Consider the following 21,265-nt stretch of genomic DNA (forward strand, 5'->3'; position numbering starts at 1 on the left):
GTGTGGAGGACAGGCCATCTGTGGACAGCGTGTGTGGAAGACAGGCCATCTGTGGACAGTGTGTGGAGGACAGGCCATCTGTGGACAGTGTGTGGAGGACAGGCCATCCATGGACAGTGTGTGTGGAGGACAGGTCATCTGTGGACAGCTGTGTGTGGAGGACAGGCCATCTGTGGACAGCTGTGTGTGGAGGACAGGTCATCTGTGGACAGCGTGTGTGGCGGACAGGCCATCTGTGGACAGCGTGTGTGGAGGACAGGTCATCTGTGGACAGTGTGTGTGGAGGACAGGCCATCCGTGGACAGCAGTGTGTGGAGGACAGGCCATCTGTGGACAGCGTGTGTGGAGGACAGGCCATCTGTGGACAGCTGTGTGTGGAGGATAGGTCATCTGTGGACAGCTGTGTGTGGAGGATAGGTCATCTGTGGACAGCGTGTGTGGAGGACAGGTCATCTGTGGACAGTGTGTGGAGGACAGGCCATCTGTGGACAGCGTGTGTGGAGGACAGGCCATCTGTGGACAGTGTGTGGAGGACAGGCCATCTGTGGACAGCGTGTGTGGAGGACAGGCCATCTGTGGACAGCGTGTGTGGAGGACAGGCCATCTGTGGCCAGTATGTGGAGGACAAGCCATCTGTGGACAGTGTGTGGAGGACAGGCCATCTGTGGACAGTGTGTGGAGGACAGGCCATCTGTGGACAGTGTGTGGAGGACAGGCCATCTGTGGACAGCTGTGTGTGGAGGATAGGTCATCTGTGGACAGCGTGTGTGGAGGACAGGTCATCTGTGGACAGTGTGTGGAGGACAGGTCATCTGTGGACAGTGTGTGTGGAGGACAGGCCATCCGTGGACACCAGTGTGTGGAGAACAGGCCATCTGTGGACAGTGTGTGGAGGACAGGTCATCTGTGGACAGTGTGTGTGGAGGACAGGCCATCCGTGGACAGCAGTGTGTGGAGAACAGGCCATCTGTGGACAGCGTGTGTGGAGGACAGGCCATCTGTGGACAGTGTGTGTGGAGGACAGGCCATCTGTGGACAGTGTGTGGAGGACAGGCCATCTGTGGACAGTGTGTGGAGGACAGGCCATCTGTGGACAGTGTGTGGAGGACAGGCCATCTGTGGACAGTGTGTGTGGAGGACAGGCCATCTGTGGACAGTGTGTGGAGGACAGGTCATCTGTGGACAGTGTGTGGAGGACAGGCCATCTGTGGACAGTGTGTGGAGGACAGGTCATCTGTGGACAGTGTGTGTGGAGGACAGGCCATCTGTGGACAGCGTGTGTGGAGGACAGGCCATCTGTGGACAGTGTGTGGAGGACAGGCCATCTGTGGACAGCGTGTGTGGAGGACAGGTCATCTGTGGACAGCGTGTGTGGAGGACAGGTCATCTGTGGACAGTGTGTGGAGGACAGGCCATCTGTGGACAGTGTGTGTGGAGGACAGGTCATCTGTGGACAGTGTGTGGAGGACAGGTCATCTGTGGACAGTGTGTGGAGGACAGGTCATCTGTGGACAGTGTGTGTGGAGGACAGGCCATCTGTGGACAGTGTGTGTGGAGGACAGGTCATCTGTGGACAGTGTGTGGAGGACAGGTCATCTGTGGACAGTGTGTGGAGGACAGGCCATCTGTGGACAGTGTGTGGAGGACAGGCCATCTGTGGACAGTGTGTGGAGGACAGGCCATCTGTGGACAGTGTGTGTGGAGGACAGGTCATCTGTGGACAGCGTGTGTGGAGGACAGGTCATCTGTGGACAGTGTGTGTGGAGGACAGGCCATCTGTGGACAGTGTGTGGAGGACAGGTCATCTGTGGACAGTGTGTGTGGAGGACAGGCCATCTGTGGACAGTGTGTGGAGGACAGGCCATCTGTGGACAGCGTGTGTGGAGGACAGGCCATCTGTGGACAGCGTGTGTGGAGGACAGGTCATCTGTGGACAGTGTGTGGAGGACAGGCCATCTGTGGACAGCGTGTGTGGAGGACAGGTCATCTGTGGACAGTGTGTGGAGGACAGGCCATCTGTGGACAGCTGTGTGTGGAGGACAGGCCATCTGTGGACAGTGTGTGGAGGACAGGCCATCTGTGACAGCGTGTGTGGAGGACAGGCCATCTGTGGACAGCGTGTGTGGAGGACAGGCCATCTGTGGACAGTGTGTGGAGGACAGGCCATCTGTGGACAGTGTGTGGAGGACAGGCCATCCGTGGCAGTGTGTGTGGAGGACAGGTCATCTGTGGACATTGTGTGTGGAGGACAGGCCATCTGTGGACAGCGTGTGTGGAGGACAGGCCATCTGTGGACAGCGTGTGTGGAGGACAGGCCATCTGTGGACAGTGTGTGGAGGACAGGTCATCTGTGGACAGCGTGTGTGGAGGACAGGCCATCTGTGGACAGTGTGTGGAGGAAAGGTCATCTGTGGACAGCTGTGGGGAGGACAGGCCATCTGTGGACAGCGTGTGTGGAGGACAGGCCATCTGTGGACAGTGTGTGGAGGACAGGCCATCTGTGGACAGTGTATGGAGGACAGGCCATCCGTGGCAGTGTGTGTGGAGGACAGGTCATCTGTGGACATTGTGTGTGGAGGACAGGCCATCTGTGGACAGCGTGTGTGGAGGACAGGCCATCTGTGGACAGCTGTGTGTGGAGGACAGGCCATCTGTGGACAGCTGTGTGTGGAGGATAGGTCATCTGTGGACAGCGTGTGTGGCGGACAGGCCATCTGTGGACAGCGTGTGTGGAGGACAGGTCATCTGTGGACAGTGTGTGGAGGACAGGCCATCCGTGGCAGTGTGTGTGGAGGACAGGTCATCTGTGGACAGCGTGTGTGGAGGACAGGCCATCTGTGGACAGTGTGTGGAGGACAGGTCATCTGTGGACAGCGTGTGTGGAGGACAGGCCATCTGTGGACAGCTGTGTGTGGAGGATAGGTCATCTGTGGACAGCGTGTGTGGCGGACAGGCCATCTGTGGACAGCGTGTGTGGAGGACAGGTCATCTGTGGACAGCGTGTGTGGAGGACAGGCCATCCGTGGACAGTGTGTGTGGAGGACAGGCCATCTGTGGACAGCTGTGTGGAGGACAGGGCATCTGTGGACAGTGTGTGGAGGACAGGTCATCTGTGGACAGTGTGTGGAGGACAGGTCATCTGTGGACAGTGTGTGTGGAGGACAGGCCATCTGTGGACAGTGTGTGTGGAGGACAGGTCATCTGTGGACAGTGTGTGGAGGACAGGTCATCTGTGGACAGTGTGTGGAGGACAGGCCATCTGTGGACAGTGTGTGGAGGACAGGCCATCTGTGGACAGTGTGTGGAGGACAGGCCATCCATGGACAGTGTGTGTGGAGGACAGGTCATCTGTGGACAGCTGTGTGTGGAGGACAGGCCATCTGTGGACAGCTGTGTGTGGAGGACAGGTCATCTGTGGACAGCGTGTGTGGAGGACAGGCCATCTGTGGACAGCGTGTGTGGAGGACAGGCCATCTGTGGACAGTGTGTGGAGGACTGGCCATCCGTGGACAGTGTGTGTGGAGGACAGGTCATCTGTGGACAGTTGTGTGTGGAGGACAGGCCATCTGTGGACAGCTATGTGTGGAGGACAGGTCATCTGTGGACAGCGTGTGTGGCGGACAGGCCATCTGTGGACAGCGTGTGTGGAGGACAGGTCATCTGTGGACAGTGTGTGGAGGACAGGCCATCTGTGGACAGCTGTGTGGAGGACAGGCCATCTGTGGACAGCGTGTGTGGAAGACAGGCCATCTGTAGACAGTGTGTGGAGGACAGGGCATCTGTGGACAGTGTGTGGAGGACAGGCCATCTGTGGCCAGTATGTGGAGGACAGGCTATCTGTGGACAGCTGTGTGGAGGACAGGCCATCTGTGGACAGCGTGTGTGGAAGACAGGCCATCTGTGGACAGTGTGTGGAGGACAGGCCATCTGTGGACAGTGTGTGGAGGGCGCCCACCTGTTATGGAAATGGTAGATCTCTTCCATGTTCCCGAACAGAACCTCCTTCTTGTCCTGCAGGCCTGTGGAGACCAGGTGAGCCAGGAGTGGATTGTCCATCTCTGCGGCGTAGCCCTGTGGGGGGGTCAGGTCAGCCAGGTGGCAGAGGCTGCAGACTGCAGCGGGCAAAGCCCAGCCGGCTGTCCTGAGTGGGTCTCCTGTCCAGCCTCCCCTTACCTCTAGGACGCAGAGCAGCTCCTCCACGTAGGCGCGTTCTGTGTCCAGGAGCTCATTCATCACGTGCCTGGGGGGCAGGGGTGGGGGACAGTGGGACACAGAGCACCGGGGCCTCCCTAAGAGGACTGGCTGACCCCACTCTCTGGCCCCCTGGCCCTTCTGCACATGGCCCGCCCTGCACACGCACACGGGTCAGTCAGCGTGCACACGCATGCACACATTGTACATGCATACACACACGGACACACACACACACCACACTCGGCGGGCTCCTCCACCAGCCGATCTTGCCCTCCCCACACCGAGTCTCCGGTCTCCCGAGCCAGCCCATGTCCAGTGTGGCTCCACAGCGAGACCTCGGCCCCGCCTGGGCCTGCCGCCATGACAGCCACAGGCTGGGACCTCAGCGGGCGCCTGTCAGCTGTGGAGACCAGGAGGAAAGAACCAGCAGCCATCCAGCCCTCCTCGCGGATGGGGCTCCCGGGCAGCGAGGTCACGCTAACCACAGCGTGGGCTGTGTGTCTGGCCCTGGTGTGGACGGGTGGCAGGGTGGGTGGTCAGGGAACCGCCCACCCTCTGGGCCACAGGACCGAGCGTCTGTTCTGCCCTGAAGCTCCCCTCTTGCTCCCCCCACCAAGGGGCGGGGTCTGCTCCCGCAGGAGGTGCCAGAAAGTTCTTCTGTCCCCACCCCTGCTGCCCGGGTGAGGGCGCCAGCCTGGATCCACTGCCTGTGGTGAGGGCACCTGCCTGGATCCACTGAAGTGCTCTGTTCACTTGGTGCCAGCCTCCTCCTGCTCTGCCCACCCAGGTGGCAGTGCCTGCCCCGCCAACACCCGGACGCCGTCAGCCTGGCGGCCACTGGCCACTGTATCCCACCCAGAGCGCCCTGTGGGGCGCCACACACCTGCGCAGGACGGCCAGGCTCTCCTCGTCCCCCGCGGAGCCCGTCCGGCCCTTCCGGCCCTCACTCATTTCACTCTGAGGAGAGAACAACAGCAACCACGGGGAGAAGCAGCCTCAAATGCTGCTCCCGTCCAGCCCCATCCCCGCTCCCGCACCAACCCCATCCCCGCTCCTGCACCAGCCCCATCCCTGGACAAGTTCCAAGTTCCGGGGAAGGCCTGAGCCACAAGCCAGCACAGCCCAGCCTGACCTTGGCCCTCCTGTAGGGGCCCCTCTGGACTGCACTGCCCTCAGAGCCTGTCTTCTCCGGCCCTCGCCAGGTTCCTGTGGTGGAAAGGAGGGGGGCATTAGGTCTTCCTGGAGGGGAAACATACTCGGAGGGAAAGAAGGAACGGGCCCAGGGATGGAGGAAGGACAGCAGGGGAAGGCGCATATGGAGTGTGAGGCAGGCGAGGGGTGGAGAGCTGCCTGAGATGGCGGGGACCTGGCCGGGAGTTTGGCCTAGTGGTAGAGTGCTTGCCTAGCATCACAAAGACTGGGGTTCGATTCCTCAGTACCACACACATAGAAAAGGCCACAAGTGGTGCTGTGGCTCAAGTGGCAAAGTGGCAGCTTTGAGGAAAAAGTCCAAGGACATCGCTCAGGCCCTGAGTTCAAGCACCAGGACTGGCCAAAAAAGAAGCGTCGGGACCCCCCACAGCCCCTGGGGTGTGGTGGGGCTCATCCTGAAGGGAACAGGGCAGGTGAGGGGTGACCGAGCAGGACACGTGGGTGAGGGAGCACTCTCCTCTCAACCCAGCATGCCGGAAGCAGAGTCTGGCTCTCCAGCCGCTTGGGCCTCGGCTGACATTTGCCAAGGCCCCGAGGTCCTCAGGAGACACCCCAGGCCTGCCATCTCTGTCCCTGTGACAGAGCCATTTAGGGAGGAGGGGAAAGGTTCTGACAGCAGCAGGTGACAGGAGGCTGTGAGGAGGAGCTGGCCGGGGAAGGCCGGAGGTCAGCAGGCAGTGTGTCCCACGGTAGGCCTGGCTGGGAGGCACCAGGACGGGGCAGTCAGAGCAGAGTGAGGGGGGCTGTTCTGGCCGCGGAAGGGAAAGGGGAGATAACGTGAGGCGCTTTCCTCAGTGGCTCACCAGGGCCAGGGCTCTGTGGACTCAGCAGGGACCCTGCACTCTGCTCGTGTGGAAAAGCACCCACAGAAAGCGAGGGGAGTGACGGGAGTGCAGTGTGTTGTTGAAAAGAGAAGGGTGGGGGCTAAGACCAGACGAGGCCACCCAGAACCACCCCGCACGTGGCTTCCGTGGCTGCACCCACCCGGGGAGGGGCAGGGGGACTTGGTGAGCGCTTCTGGCCTGGGGGCCACGGGCTGCACCGGCCGTGTCTGCTTGGCCGCCAGCTTCTTCAGGCTGGCCTGCCTGCGGTGGAACATGTCCTGCATGCTCTCCTGCTTCTGCATGACCTTCCGCACGTGCTCCTGAAACAGACACGGCGTCAGCAACACGCGTCTCCAACAGGTGTGCGCTGGTCTTCAGACCGATTCCCACACGGTGTGCGCTCACGCCCCCGCCTGCCGCCCACTGCCTGCTGCCCGGCCCCCACCCGAAGGCTCCCTGGCCGTGCCTGTCTTGGTCACACTGCTCAGGCCCCGTGGCCGGAGGCCAGTGTGGAGGGCAGAGCTCCCCCTGCTGGCCGGCGAGTGCGGAGGGAGCCCGGCGTTGTTGAACCGTGAACGCCGCCCCTAGAGCACAAGGGTGCAGAGCAGGAGCTCTGGCAGGTGTCAGGGCACTTGTGCCTGCCGCGGTGACCCGGACTCTGTCACACAGTCACCTGGCCCTCATCTCCAGCACGCTTTTTCTGGCGGTTCCCTAAAGGATTCTTTCCAACCTCAGTGAAGCAGCCAGAGGCCCCCGGCTCAGGACTCGGGGCTGCAGACACAAAGCTGGGGTTGGATTACCATGAGGTCCTGGTTGAGGATGGATTCGTAGTCTTTGTAAACTTTATTGAGCTCTTGGATCTTATGGTCGGCACCGGTCTCTAGAAACCTCTCGATCTCCTGGAGGGCTGCCTCAGCGCCGTCCTGGGACTGGCACTTGTCCACGGGCTGCGAGGCCAGCAGGTAGATGCCCTCATCGCACCACTTCATGGACTGGAAACAGAGCGCCGCCATCAGGGTTGGCGCCTGGGCACCTGCCCGAGTCTCCTCATCCCCGGCACCCCACACGCCTGCAGAGTGACACACGCCTGCGGGGACAGCAGGGCACTCGGCCACGCAGGCGAGGAGACACCCCAGGCCGACCCGCACTGCAGGGAGAGGGCAGTGTGCAGGGAATGACCAGCAGGCCGAGTTCCTGGGCCATGACGGGAAGTGAGCCCTGCTGGGGCTGGCGCTGGACACACACCAACGGGAGGAGGGACTGCGGAGGAAAGCAGGGCACCGAGGCTTCCAGCAGCAGCCCATCGCCAGAGAGGAGGCCGGCCGGGCCAAGGCGTGGGACGCAGGGCAGGCTCTTCCATGGGTGCAGCGGGTGGATAGGCGTGCGGGCAGGTATGCAGGTGGACAGGTGTGTAGACAGGTGTGCAGGTGGACAGGTGTGTGGACAGGTGTGCAGGTGGATAGGTATGTGGACAGATGTGTGGACAGATGTGTGGACAGGTGTGTAGACAGGTGTGTGGACAGATGTGTGGACAGATGTGTGGACAGGTGTGTAGACAGGTGTGTGGACAGGTGTGTGGACAGGTGTGTGGACAGATGTGTGGACAGGTGTGTGGACAGGTGTGTAGACAGGTGTGTGGACAGGTGTGTGGACAGATGTGTGGACAGGTGTGTGGACAGATGTGTGGACAGGTGTGTGGACAGATGTGTGGACAGGTGTGTAGACAGGTGTGTAGACAGGTGTGTGGACAGGTGTGTGGACAGGTGTGTGGACAGATGTGTGGATAGGTGTGTGGACAGGTGTGTAGACAGGTGTGCAGGTGAACAGATGTGTGGAGAGGTGCGCGGGCAGGCGTGCGGGCAGGCGCGCGGGCAGGCACGCGGGCAGGCGCGAGGGCAGGCGCGTGGACAGGCGTGCGGGCAGGCTCCTACCCTCTCCAAGAGGCTGTGCAGCTCCAGGGACTTGCTGAGCAGGTCTTTCCTCCTGCTGATCTCAGCTGCAAAGTGGTCACAGAGGTGCTGAAGCTCCTGGCACTTGGGGAGAATGGAGTCCACGGCGTAGTGCTTGTTCTCAATGAGCTGCCGTCCCTCCAGGGACAGGGCGCGGGCCCTGTCCACAGCCACCTGAAGACACAGCCACGCACAGGGAGTCAGCTCGCTTGTTGGGGCCCCACCCTGAGGGATTCCTGTCCCACAGCTGGGACCATCACGTCCCAGAGGCCACCCGAGGGCCGAGGCTGCTGGCGACCTTGCCTCGAGGCAGCGCCATGTTCAAGGTCAGTGGGCATTTCCAGAGCCTGACAGAGGAGCTACTGAGTGCAGGCGTGGGCACCGAGGGGCCCACGTCTGTCCATCACCCCTGTGCAGGCCCGGGACGTCTGCTCAGAGGGCAGCCAGCCTGGGTGCAGAGCTGCCGACAGCATGGCTCTGCCCTCCGCCCGCAGCCCCTCCTTACACTGGACTTGGTCTCGAAGCTGCTCAGGTCCTTCAGCAGGTGATGCACGTGCGCCAGGCAGTTGCCCACGTCGGTGAAGGTCGCGACCTTCTGGGATGCGGCGTCCAAGGCAGCTTTTACCTGCAACGGAGAGGAGGTCACCTTAGTGAAGGGGGACGGGCGGCCCAGGGCCTTGGTGACTGAGACCGACTACAGCCACGTCTCAGAGCTCAGCACCGGAGCCCAGCCCGGCGTCACGCGCTTCCTGGACAGAGGACACACCATCGGCATGAGATGAACCCCGATCCAGAAACGCAACGTGAGGACCAGGTCTGCTCCCTGGTCACAGGGACTCAAGCTGAAGTCAGAAATAGAAAGGTAACGGAAGATTTGGTGAATACTTAGAAACCAAAGACACACGATCCTTCCAAATAATTATGGGTCATGAGGGGATCTCAGGGAAAATGAGTTCAATGAAAATACAAACATCAAAATTTGTGATACCTCAGCTATGAGAGAGACAAGAGGAAAATCCATGGAATTCCATATACATATATATATATGTATATATATGTACATGTGTGTATATGTGTGTGTATGTGTGTATATGTATATGTGAAGAGTTTTCTCATGTAAATAATGTAACCCCCATCCCATCAAGTACCTAGGAAAACACAAAAACAAATCCAGAAGAATAGAGATAAAACCAGAATGCAATCAAACTGAAAACAGTGATGAAGAAAACCAACAAAGCACTATTTCTCTGAAGAGAAGGATCTGTAGCAGCCACGGGAGAGGAGAGCAGGGGCAAGTCACCAGGGTCCACCGTGAGACAGAACCACCAGAGTCCACAGCGAGACACAGCCACCAGAGTCCACAGCGAGACACAGCCACCAGAGTCCACAACGAGACACAGCCACCAGAGTCCACCGCGAGACACAGCCACCAGAGTCCACAGCGAGACAGAGTCACCAGAGTCCACAGCGAGACACAGCCACCAGAGTCCACAGCGAGACACAGCCACCAGAGTCCACAACGAGACACAGCCACCAGAGTCCACCGTGAGACAGAGCCACCAGAGTCCACAGCGAGACACAGCCACCAGAGTCCACAGCGAGACAGAGTCACCAGAGTCCACAGCGAGACACAGCCACCAGAGTCCACCGCGAGACACAGCCACCAGAGTCCACAGCGAGACACAGCCACCAGAGTCCACCGTGAGACAGAGCCACCAGAGTCCACAGCGAGACACAGCCACCAGAGTCCACAGCGAGACAGAGCCACCAGAGTCCACAACGAGACACAGCCACCAGAGTCCACCGCGAGACACAGCCACCAGAGTCCACAGCGAGACACAGCCACCAGAGTCCACCGCGAGACACAGCCACCAGAGTCCACCGCGAGACAGAGTCACCAGAGTCCACCGCGAGACACAACCACCAGAGTCCACCGCGAGACAGAGCCACCAGAGTCCACCGCGAGACACAGCCACCAGAGTCCACAACGAGACACAGCCACCAGAGTCCACCGCGAGACAGAGCCACCAGAGTCCACCGCGAGACACAGCCACCAGAGTCCACAGCGAGACACAGCCACCAGATTCCACAGCGAGACACAGCCACCAGAGTCCACAGCGAGACACAGCCACCAGATTCCACAGCGAGACACAGCCACCAGAGTCCACAGCGAGACAGAGTCACCAGAGTCCACAGCAAGACACAGCCACCAGAGTCCACAGTGAGACAGAGTTACCAGAGTCCACAGCGAGACACAGCCACCAGAGTCCACAGTGAGACAGAGTCACCAGAGTCCACCGCGAGACACAGCCACCAGAGTCCACCGCGAGACAGAGCCACCAGAGTCCACAGCGAGACACAGCCACCAGAGTCCACCGCGAGACACAGCCACCAGAGTCCACAGCGAGACACAGCCACCAGATTGCACAGCGAGACACAGCCACGAGTCCACAGCGAGACACAGCCACCAGATTGCACAGCGAGACACAGCCACGAGTCCACAGCGAGACACAGCCACCAGAGTCCACAGCGAGACACAGCCACCAGAGTCCACAGCGAGACAGAGTCACCAGAGTCCACAGCGAGACACAGCCACCAGAGTCCACCGCGAGACACAACCACCAGAGTCCACCGCGAGACAGAGCCACCAGAGTCCACCGCGAGACACAGCCACCAGAGTCCACCGCGAGACACAGCCACCAGAGTCCACAGCGAGACACAGCCACCAGAGTCCACAGCGAGACACAGCCACCAGAGTCCACAGCGAGACACAGCCACCAGAGTCCACCGCGAGACACAGCCACCAGAGTCCACCGCGAGACACAGCCACCAGAGTCCACAGCGAGACAGAGTTACCAGAGTCCACAGCGAGACACAGCCACCAGAGTCCACCGCGAGACAGAGTCACCAGAGTCCACAGCGAGACACAGCCACCAGAGTCCACAGCGAGACACAGCCACCAGATTGCACAGCGAGACACAGCCACCAGAGTTCACAGCGAGACACAGCCACCAGAGTCCACAGCGAGACACAGCCACCAGAGTCCACAGCGAGACAGAGTCACCAGAGTCCACAGCGAGACACAGCCACCAGATTCCACAGTGAGACAGAGTCACCAGAGTCCACCGCGAGACACAACCACCAGAGTCCACAGTGAGACAGAGTCACCAGAGTCCACAGCGAGACACAGCCACCAGAGTCCACCGCGAGACACAACCACCAGAGTCCACCGCGAGACAGAGCCACCAGAGTCCACCGCGAGACACAGCCACCAGAGTCCACCGCGAGACACAGCCACCAGAGTCCACAGCGAGACACAGCCACCAGATTCCACAGCGAGACACAGCCACCAGAGTCCACAGCGAGACACAGCCACCAGAGTCCACAGCGAGACACAGCCACCAGAGTCCACAGTGAGACAGAGTTACCAGAGTCCACAGCGAGACACAGCCACCAGAGTCCACAGTGAGACAGAGTTACCAGAGTCCACAGCGAGACAGAGTCACCAGAGTCCACCGCGAGACAGAGTCACCAGAGTCCACAGTGAGACCAGAACAAGCACTGCAGCCGGGGGGAGAGAAAAGACAAGGCCAGCCTGAAGGGAGACGGACACCGAGCTCCCACCGCTTCCCAGGACCGGCTCTGCCAAGGGCACTGCCACCTCTGGCAATTCCAGCAGCCCTAGAGCTGCCAGAGAGGCTGTATTTGTACTTAAGAATCCCTCCACTGGGGGCTCTCCTGGCGTCTCCCATGCAGAACCAGGTGGGCAGACTCCAGGAGGGACCACCACTCATCGCCTTGACAAAGCCAGGAAAAGACAGTTTTAAAGAAAGGAGAAAACTACAGGCCAGCATCCCCCTGGACGCAGCACAGAAGAAATGGCTAGCAAACCATCATCAAGTAGAACCAAGCAACGTGTACAACTACACACCATGGCTTCGCTAGTTCAGAGACACAAGGCTGGCTCGGACTGCGAGAGCCCATCAGTATCACTTGCCACAGCAGCAAATCCAAATAGAAAAGTCACCATTACCTCGATCCATGCGGAAAAGGCATCTGCTCAAAGTAAACAACCCCTTAGGATTTACCATCTCCTGGGGAAATGATCCTGGAGAAAAACTGCCAAGGTTGATTTACAAAATCACCTACCAAAATCCCGTGACAGGCCTGGAGGTGTGGCTCAACGGTAGAGCGCCTGCCCGGCAAACAGGACGCCCCGAGTTCAAACCCCAGCACTGCCAAACAAACAGACAACCGCCTTGCTGTCCCTACTGCTCAATGGCAGAAGACTGCCCGAGTTGGGGAGACGAGGGTGCCCCTGCCAGCACCGGTGTTCAAATGGGGCAACTGCCGCCATGGTGGTTACAGGGAAAGAAAGAAAGACGCGAGAAATCAACCGGCCCTTTTGATGTGGAAAACCCCAGAAAATACGAGGATAAACGTGCTCAGTGAGGTTCCGGGAGACTGCATAAAGGTGCAGGCGTTAATTTACTTCTCCCTATAGCAACAGATACATGGATGAAAGCTACAAACACACCACTTAGATTCTTTTAAAAAATCGGATTCTTAGCTGGGTCCAGGGTTCACATCTGTGATGCCAGCTACTCAGGAGGCTGAGATCTAACAGACGACCAAGGTGTGAAGTCAGCTCAGGAAGAAATGTCTACAAGACTCGTCTCTAAACAGCAGAAAGCTGGGAATGGCGTGGCTCACAGGATAAGAGGCCAGCTTTCAACAACCAAGCCTGGTCAGTGTGAGGACTCGAGTTCAAGCCCCAGTCCCGGCACACACACCAAAAATGGGATACTTAACGTAAGTCAAATGAGACCTGCTTTACCCATTCACTGAAAACTTCACAACACGTGAAACAAACATGTGTATGTCCACAGGACCCCGGCCACGCCATGCCATGCGGACTGGTGGATGTGTGTCTGTCCACAGGACCTCGGCCACACCACAAGGACTGGTGGACGTGTGTATGTCTACAGGATCCCAGCTACGCCATGTGGACTGGTGGATGTATGTCCACAGGACCCTGGCCACGCCATGCCATGTGGACTGGTGGGTGTGTATATTTCCACAGGACCTCGGCCACACCACGTGGACTGGTGGACGTGTGTATGTCTACAGGATCCCAGCCACGCCATGTGGACTGGTGGATGTATGTCCACAGGACCCTGGCCACGCCATGCCATGTGGACTGGTGGGTGTGTATATTTCCACAGGACCTCGGCCACACCACGTGGACTGGTAGACGTGTGTATGTCTACAGGATCCCAGCCATGCCATGTGGACTGGTAGATGTATGTCCATAGGACGCTGGCCACGCCAAACCATGCAGACTGATGGACGTGTGTATGTCCACAGGATCCCAGCCACGCCACACGGACTGGTGGACGTGTGTATGTCCACAGGACCCCAGCCACACCACATGGACTGGTGGACGTGTGTATGTCCACAGGACCCCGGCCACGCCATGCCATGTGGACTGGTGGATGTGTATATTTCCATAGGACCTCGGCCACACCACGTGGACTGGTGGACGTGTGTATATCTACAGGATCCCAGCCATGCCATGTGGACTAGTGGATGTATGTCCATAGGACCCCGGCCACGCCATGCCATGCAGACTGGTGGACGTGTGTATGTCTACAGGATCCCAGCCATGCCATGTGGACTAGTGGATGTATGTCCATAGGACCCCGGCCACGCCATGCCATGCAGACTGGTGGATGTGTATATTTCCACAGGACCTCGGCCACACCACGTGGACTGGTGGACGTGTGTATGTCTACAGGATCCCAGCCATGCCATGTGGACTAGTGGATGTATGTCCATAGGACCCCGGCCACGCCATGCCATGCGGACTGGTGGACGTGTATATTTCCACAGGACCTCGGCCACACCATGTGGACTGGTGGACGTGTGTATGTCTATAGGATCCCAGCCATGCCACACGGACTGGTGGATGTGTGTCTGTCCACAGGACCTCGGCCACACCACGTGGACTGGTAGACGTGTGTATGTCTACAGGATCCCAGTCATGCCATGTGGACTGGTAGATGTATGTCCATAGGACGCTGGCCACGCCAAGCCATGCAGACTGGTGGACGTGTGTATGTCCACAGGATCCCAGCCACGCCACACGGACTGGTGGACGTGTGTATGTCCACAGGACCCCAGCCACGCCATGCCATGCGGACTGGTGGATGTGTCTGTCCACAGGACCTCGGCCACACCACATGGACTGGTGGACGTGTGTATGTCCACAGGATCCCAGCCACGCCATGTGGACTGGTGGATGTATGTCCATAGTACCCCGGCCACGCCATGCCATGCAGACTGGTGGACGTGTATATTTCCACAGGACCTCGGCCACACCACGTGGACTGGTAGACGTGTGTATGTCTACAGGATCCCAGCCATGCCATGTGGACTGGTGGATGTATGTCCGTAGCATGCTGGCCACGCCATGCCATGCGGACTGGTGGATGTGTGTCTGTCCACAGGACCTCGGCCACACCACGTGGACTGGTGGACGTGTGTATGTCTACAGGATCCCAGCCATGCCATGTGGACTGGTGATGTATGTCCATAGCACGCTGGCCACGCCATGCCATGCAGACTGGTGGATGTGTGTATGTCCACAGGACCCCGGCCACGCCATGCCATGTGGACTAGTGGATGTGTGGAGATTTCATGAACACATCAGCCAATCCCTGTAAAACCCTCCAGCAAAGCTTCACTGCGATGAAGACAAGTCGCTTGAAACTGCCGAAGGACAAAGGAGTCAGAGCAGCTCAATTTTGTTTTTTTGAGGAAGTGGGAAGACTTTACCTCCCCGGCAGCCTGTGACAGGCGCGCCCACAGGAGGCTGGGCAAGGCTGGAAAGGGCCTGGTGCAGCTGGAGGAAGCTGGGCTGTGTCCTCCCATCTTACAAATTAACCCACCTGTGTCAGTGACTTCAGTATGAAAACAGAGGGGTAAAGTCTAGGGGAAGTTTATTCAGGATCCAGGACTTGTGATGGGTAAACAGAAAACTGGCCAATGCGAATCATTAAAAAAACAAAAACAAAAACAAACTTGGCTCTATGAAAACATGTTTCAAGAAAATGGAAAGAGGTGGGTGTGGTGGCTCTGCCTGTCATCCCAGCTACTCCGGAGGCTGAGCTCTGAGGATCAAGGTCCAAAGCCAGCCCAGGCACAAAAGGACCTGAGACCCTTACCTCCAATGAACCTCCAGAAAAGGGGAAGTGGGGCTTGGCTCAGGGGTCGGGTGGTAGCCTCGAGCTGAAGAGCTGAGGGACAGCGGCAGTCCAGAGTTCACCCCCCGCCCTCACCCCTGGGCCACCACTCACCTCCCGGAAACCCTGTTCAAAATGCCGCAGCTGCAGGCACTGCTCCAGCTTCTGCTGATGCTTCTCCCAGAACGCATCAAAGGCAGCCTCCGTCTCATTCAGCTGGGCCAGGAGCCTGGGAGAGTCATGCCGTCAGTCCTCGGCCAGCGCCGGCCGGCGCCTGGGGCGGTGCAGGACTCACCGCCACCAGCCACAAAGAACCTCACTCCCAGGGTGAGCAGGGGTGGGGGACGGATACAAAGGACCAACTCCAGCCCCACGCCTCCCTTCCTGCAGCGGTGCCACGGACAGACACCGTTTGTTCCTCTGTGAAGGTGGAGCTGGCAAACGGGGCTCACAGCCCTGGGTGGGGCGGAGGAGCTGCAGAGGCTGCCGTGGGGAGCCTGGAGCTGGGGTTGGCCAGTCCACGCACCCAGGGCAGGCACACTCCCAGACCCTCTCCACCTGCAGGCCAGGCTCAGGCTGGTCCCGCAGGGCAGACAAGACTAGGGGCGCTTGGTCAGGTCCTCACCATGGAGCCGGTGAGCCTCTTCCTCCTGACGCCCACCCAGGTGGGCACCTCTCAACCCCACGCCCGGCCCCAGGCCCCAGGCACACGCCTGCTCTGTGTATGGCTGGGTGGAGAAGTCCACTGGAGGCCAAGCAAGTGAGCTGGCCACGCCTGACGGGCCATCACGGGCAAGACGCTGCAGGCTCCATGACCTGTGCTCTCGAGTGGGCGCGGGGAGAGATGGCCCCCTGGCCTGGAGTGTGGTGAGGGCAGGAGTGGGCACAGGGGCTGTGGACACCCCCACACCTGGCACCACCTAACCCTGAATGCCAGTGCTCTGTCCTGTGCTCTGCAGGAAGGGTGGACACCCAAGGAGACAGACACACACCCTGCCTGGACAGCCCTCAGAGACCCCACCGGAAACAAGGCCGGCCATCACCAACCCACTCATAACCAGACCTTCACCAACCCACCCATAACCAGAATTCACCAACCCACTCATAACCAGACCCTCATCAACCCACTCATAACCAGACCTTCACCAACCCACTCATAACCAGACCTTCACCAACCCACTCATAACCAGACCTTCACCAACCCACTCATAACCAGACCTTCACCAACCCACTCATAACCAGACCCTCATCAACCCACTCATAACCAGACCCTCACCAACCCACTCATAACCAGACCTTCACCAACCCACTCATAACCAGACCTTCACCAACCCACTCATAACCAGACCCTCACCAACCCACTCATAACCAGACCTTCACCAACCCACTCATAACCAGACCCTCATCAACCCACTCATAACCAGACCTTCACCAACCCACTCATAACCAGACCCTCATCAACCCACTCATAACCAGACCCTCACCAACCCACTCATAACCAGACCTTCACCAACCCACTCATAACCAGACCCTCACCAACCCACTCATAACCAGACCTTCACCAACCCACTCATAACCAGACCCTCACCAACCCACTCATAACCAGACCTTCACCAACCCACTCATAACCAGACCTTCACCAACCCACTCATAACCAGACCTTCACCAACCCACTCATAACCAGACCTTCACCAACCCACTCATAACCAGACCCTCACCAACCCACTCATAACCAGACCTTCACCAACCCACTCATAACCAGACCTTCACCAACCCACTCATAACCAGACCCTCATCAACCCACTCATAACCAGACCCTCATCAACCCACTCATAACCAGACCCTCACCAACCCACTCATAACCAGACCTTCACCAACCCACTCATAACCAGACCCTCACCAACCCACTCATAACCAGACCTTCACCAACCCACTCATAACCAGACCTTCACCAACCCACTCATGACCAGACCCTCATCAACCCACTCATGACCAGACCTTCACCAACCCACTCATAACCAGACCCTCACCAACCCACTCATAACCAGACCTTCACCAACCCACTCATAACCAGACCTTCACCAACCCACTCATAACCAGACCTTCACCAACCCACTCATGACCAGACCCTCACCAACCCACTCATAACCAGACCTTCACCAACCCACTCATAACCAGACCTTCACCAACCCACTCATAACCAGACCCTCACCAACCCACTCATAACCAGACCTTCACCAACCCACTCATAACCAGACCCTCATCAACCCACTCATAACCAGACCCTCACCAACCCACTCATAACCAGACCCTCACCAACCCACTCATAACCAGACCTTCACCAACCCACTCATAACCAGACCTTCACCAACCCACTCATAACCAGACCCTCACCAACCCACTCATAACCAGACCTTCACCAACCCACTCATAACCAGACCCTCACCAACCCACTCATAACCAGACCTTCACCAACCCACTCATGACCAGACCCTCACCAACCCACTCATAACCAGACCTTCACCAACCCACTCATAACCAGACCTTCACCAACCCACTCATAACCAGACCCTCACCAACCCACTCATAACCAGACCTTCACCAACCCACTCATAACCAGACCCTCACCAACCCACTCATAACCAGACCCTCACCAACCCACTCATAACCAGACCCTCATCAACCCACTCATAACCAGACCTTCACCAACCCACTCATGACCAGACCCTCATCAACCCACTCATGACCAGACCCTCATCAACCCACTCATGACCAGACCCTCACCAACCCACTCATAACCAGACCCTCACCAACCCACTCATAACCAGACCCTCACCAACCCACTCATAACCAGACCCTCACCAACCCACTCATAACCAGACCTTCACCAACCCACTCATAACCAGACCCTCATCAACCCACTCATAACCAGACCCTCACCAACCCACTCATAACCAGACCCTCATCAACCCACTCATAACCAGACCTTCACCAACCCACTCATAACCAGACCCTCACCAACCCACTCATAACCAGACCTTCACCAACCCACTCATAACCAGACCCTCACCAACCCACTCATAACCAGACCCTCACCAACCCACTCATAACCAGACCTTCACCAACCCACTCATAACCAGACCTTCACCAACCCACTCATAACCAGACCTTCACCAACCCACTCATAACCAGACCTTCACCAACCCACTCATAACCAGACCTTCACCAACCCACTCATAACCAGACCCTCACCAACCCACTCATAACCAGACCTTCACCAACCCACTCATGACCAGACCCTCATCAACCCACTCATAACCAGACCCTCACCAACCCACTCATAACCAGACCCTCATCAACCCACTCATAACCAGACCTTCACCAACCCACTCATAACCAGACCTTCACCAACCCACTCATAACCAGACCTTCACCAACCCACTCATGACCAGACCTTCACCAACCCACTCATAACCAGACCCTCACCAACCCACTCATGACCAGACCTTCACCAACCCACTCATAACCAGACCTTCACCAACCCACTCATAACCAGACCTTCACCAACCCACTCATAACCAGACCCTCACCAACCCACTCATAACCAGACCCTCACCAACCCACTCATGACCAGACCTTCACCAACCCACTCATAACCAGACCTTCACCAACCCACTCATAACCAGACCTTCACCAACCCACTCATAACCAGACCCTCACCAACCCACTCATAACCAGACCTTCACCAACCCACTCATGACCAGACCTTCACCAACCCACTCATAACCAGACCTTCACCAACCCACTCATGACCAGACCCTCACCAACCCACTCATAACCAGACCCTCACCAACCCACTCATGACCAGACCCTCATCAACCCACTCATAACCAGACCTTCATCAACCCACTCATAACCAGACCCTCACCAACCCACTCATAACCAGACCTTCACCAACCCACTCATAACCAGACCCTCACCAACCCACTCATAACCAGACCCTCACCAACCCACTCATAACCAGACCTTCATCAACCCACTCATAACCAGACCCTCACCAACCCACTCATAACCAGACCCTCACCAACCCACTCATGACCAGACCTTCACCAACCCACTCATAACCAGACCCTCACCAACCCACTCATAACCAGACCTTCACCAACCCACTCATAACCAGACCCTCACCAACCCACTCATAACCAGACCCTCACCAACCCACTCATGACCAGACCTTCACCAACCCACTCATAACCAGACCTTCACCAACCCACTCATAACCAGACCTTCACCAACCCACTCATAACCAGACCCTCACCAACCCACTCATAACCAGACCTTCATCAACCCACTCATAACCAGACCCTCACCAACCCACTCATAACCAGACCCTCATCAACCCACTCATAACCAGACCCTCATCAACCCACTCATAACCAGACCTTCACCAACCCACTCATAACAGACCCTCACCAACCCACTCATAACCAGACCCTCATCAACCCACTCATAACCAGACCCTCATCAACCCACTCATAACCAGACCTTCACCAACCCACTCATAACCAGACCTTCACCAACCCACTCATAACCAGACCCTCACCAACCCACTCATAACCAGACCTTCACCAACCCACTCATAACCAGACCCTCACCAACCCACTCATAACCAGACCCTCACCAACCCACTCATAACCAGACCCTCATCAACCCACTCATAACCAGACCTTCACCAACCCACTCATAACCAGACCCTCATCAACCCACTCATGACCAGACCCTCATCAACCCACTCATGACCAGACCCTCACCAACCCACTCATAACCAGACCTTCACCAACCCACTCATAACCAGACCCTCACCAACCCACTCATGACCAGACCCTCACCAACCCACTCATAACCAGACCTTCACCAACCCACTCATAACCAGACCTTCACCAACCCACTCATAACCAGACCTTCATCAACCCACTCATAACCAGACCTTCACCAACCCACTCATAACCAGACCCTCATCAACCCACTCATAACCAGACCCTCATCAACCCACTCATGACCAGACCCTCACCAACCCACTCATAACCAGACCTTCACCAACCCACTCATAACCAGACCCTCACCAACACACTCATGACCAGACCCTCACCAACCCACTCATAACCAGACCTTCATCAACCCACTCATAACCAGACCTTCACCAACCCACTCATAACCAGACCTTCACCAACCCACTCATAACCAGACCCTCATCAACCCACTCATAACCAGACCCTCACCAACCCACTCATGACCAGACCCTCACCAACCCACTCATAACCAGACCTTCACCAACCCACACATAACCAGACCTTCACCAACCCACTCATAACCAGACCCTCACCAACCCACTCATAACCAGACCTTCACCAACCCACTCATAACCAGACCTTCACCAACCCACTCATAACCAGACCTTCACCAACCCACTCATAACCAGACCCTCACCAACCCACTCATAACCAGACCTTCACCAACCCACTCATAACCAGACCCTCACCAACCCACTCATAACCAGACCTTCACCAACCCACTCATAACCAGACCCTCACCAACCCACTCATAACCAGACCCTCACCAACCCACTCATAACCAGACCTTCACCAACCCACTCATAACCAGACCCTCACCAACCCACTCATAACCAGACCTTCACCAACCCACTCATAACCAGACCCTCACCAACCCACTCATAACCAGACCTTCACCAACCCACTCATAACCAGACCCTCACCAACCCACTCATAACCAGACCTTCACCAACCCACTCATAACCAGACCCTCACCAACCCACTCATAACCA

At 57.6% G+C, this 21,265-nt stretch overlaps 1 protein-coding gene across 5 annotated transcripts in view; it reads right to left on the minus strand.

Annotated features, from left to right (window-relative positions):
• Mcf2l (MCF.2 cell line derived transforming sequence like) overlaps positions 1–21,265 on the minus strand; it is a 147,709-nt gene that overhangs the window by 63,180 nt on the left and 63,264 nt on the right. For all 5 annotated transcript variants that reach the window (XM_090341863.1, XM_090341864.1, XM_090341859.1 and 2 more), the window contains exons 9-17: positions 15,538–15,652; positions 8,685–8,804; positions 8,162–8,353; positions 7,031–7,222; positions 6,391–6,550; positions 5,327–5,400; positions 5,078–5,151; positions 4,174–4,240; positions 3,956–4,071 (exon numbers count right to left, since the gene is read on the minus strand). In XM_090341863.1, coding sequence (XP_090197989.1) covers positions 3,956–4,071; positions 4,174–4,240; positions 5,078–5,151; positions 5,327–5,400; positions 6,391–6,550; positions 7,031–7,222; positions 8,162–8,353; positions 8,685–8,804; positions 15,538–15,652 — 1,110 coding nt within the window. The remainder of the gene's footprint in view (positions 1–3,955; positions 4,072–4,173; positions 4,241–5,077; positions 5,152–5,326; positions 5,401–6,390; positions 6,551–7,030; positions 7,223–8,161; positions 8,354–8,684; positions 8,805–15,537; positions 15,653–21,265) is intronic.

Source organism: Megascapheus bottae, chromosome 11 (assembly GCF_031878675.1).
Source record: "Megascapheus bottae isolate mThoBot1 chromosome 11, mThoBot2.hap1, whole genome shotgun sequence".
In the NCBI taxonomy this organism is placed as follows: domain Eukaryota; kingdom Metazoa; phylum Chordata; class Mammalia; order Rodentia; family Geomyidae; genus Megascapheus; species Megascapheus bottae.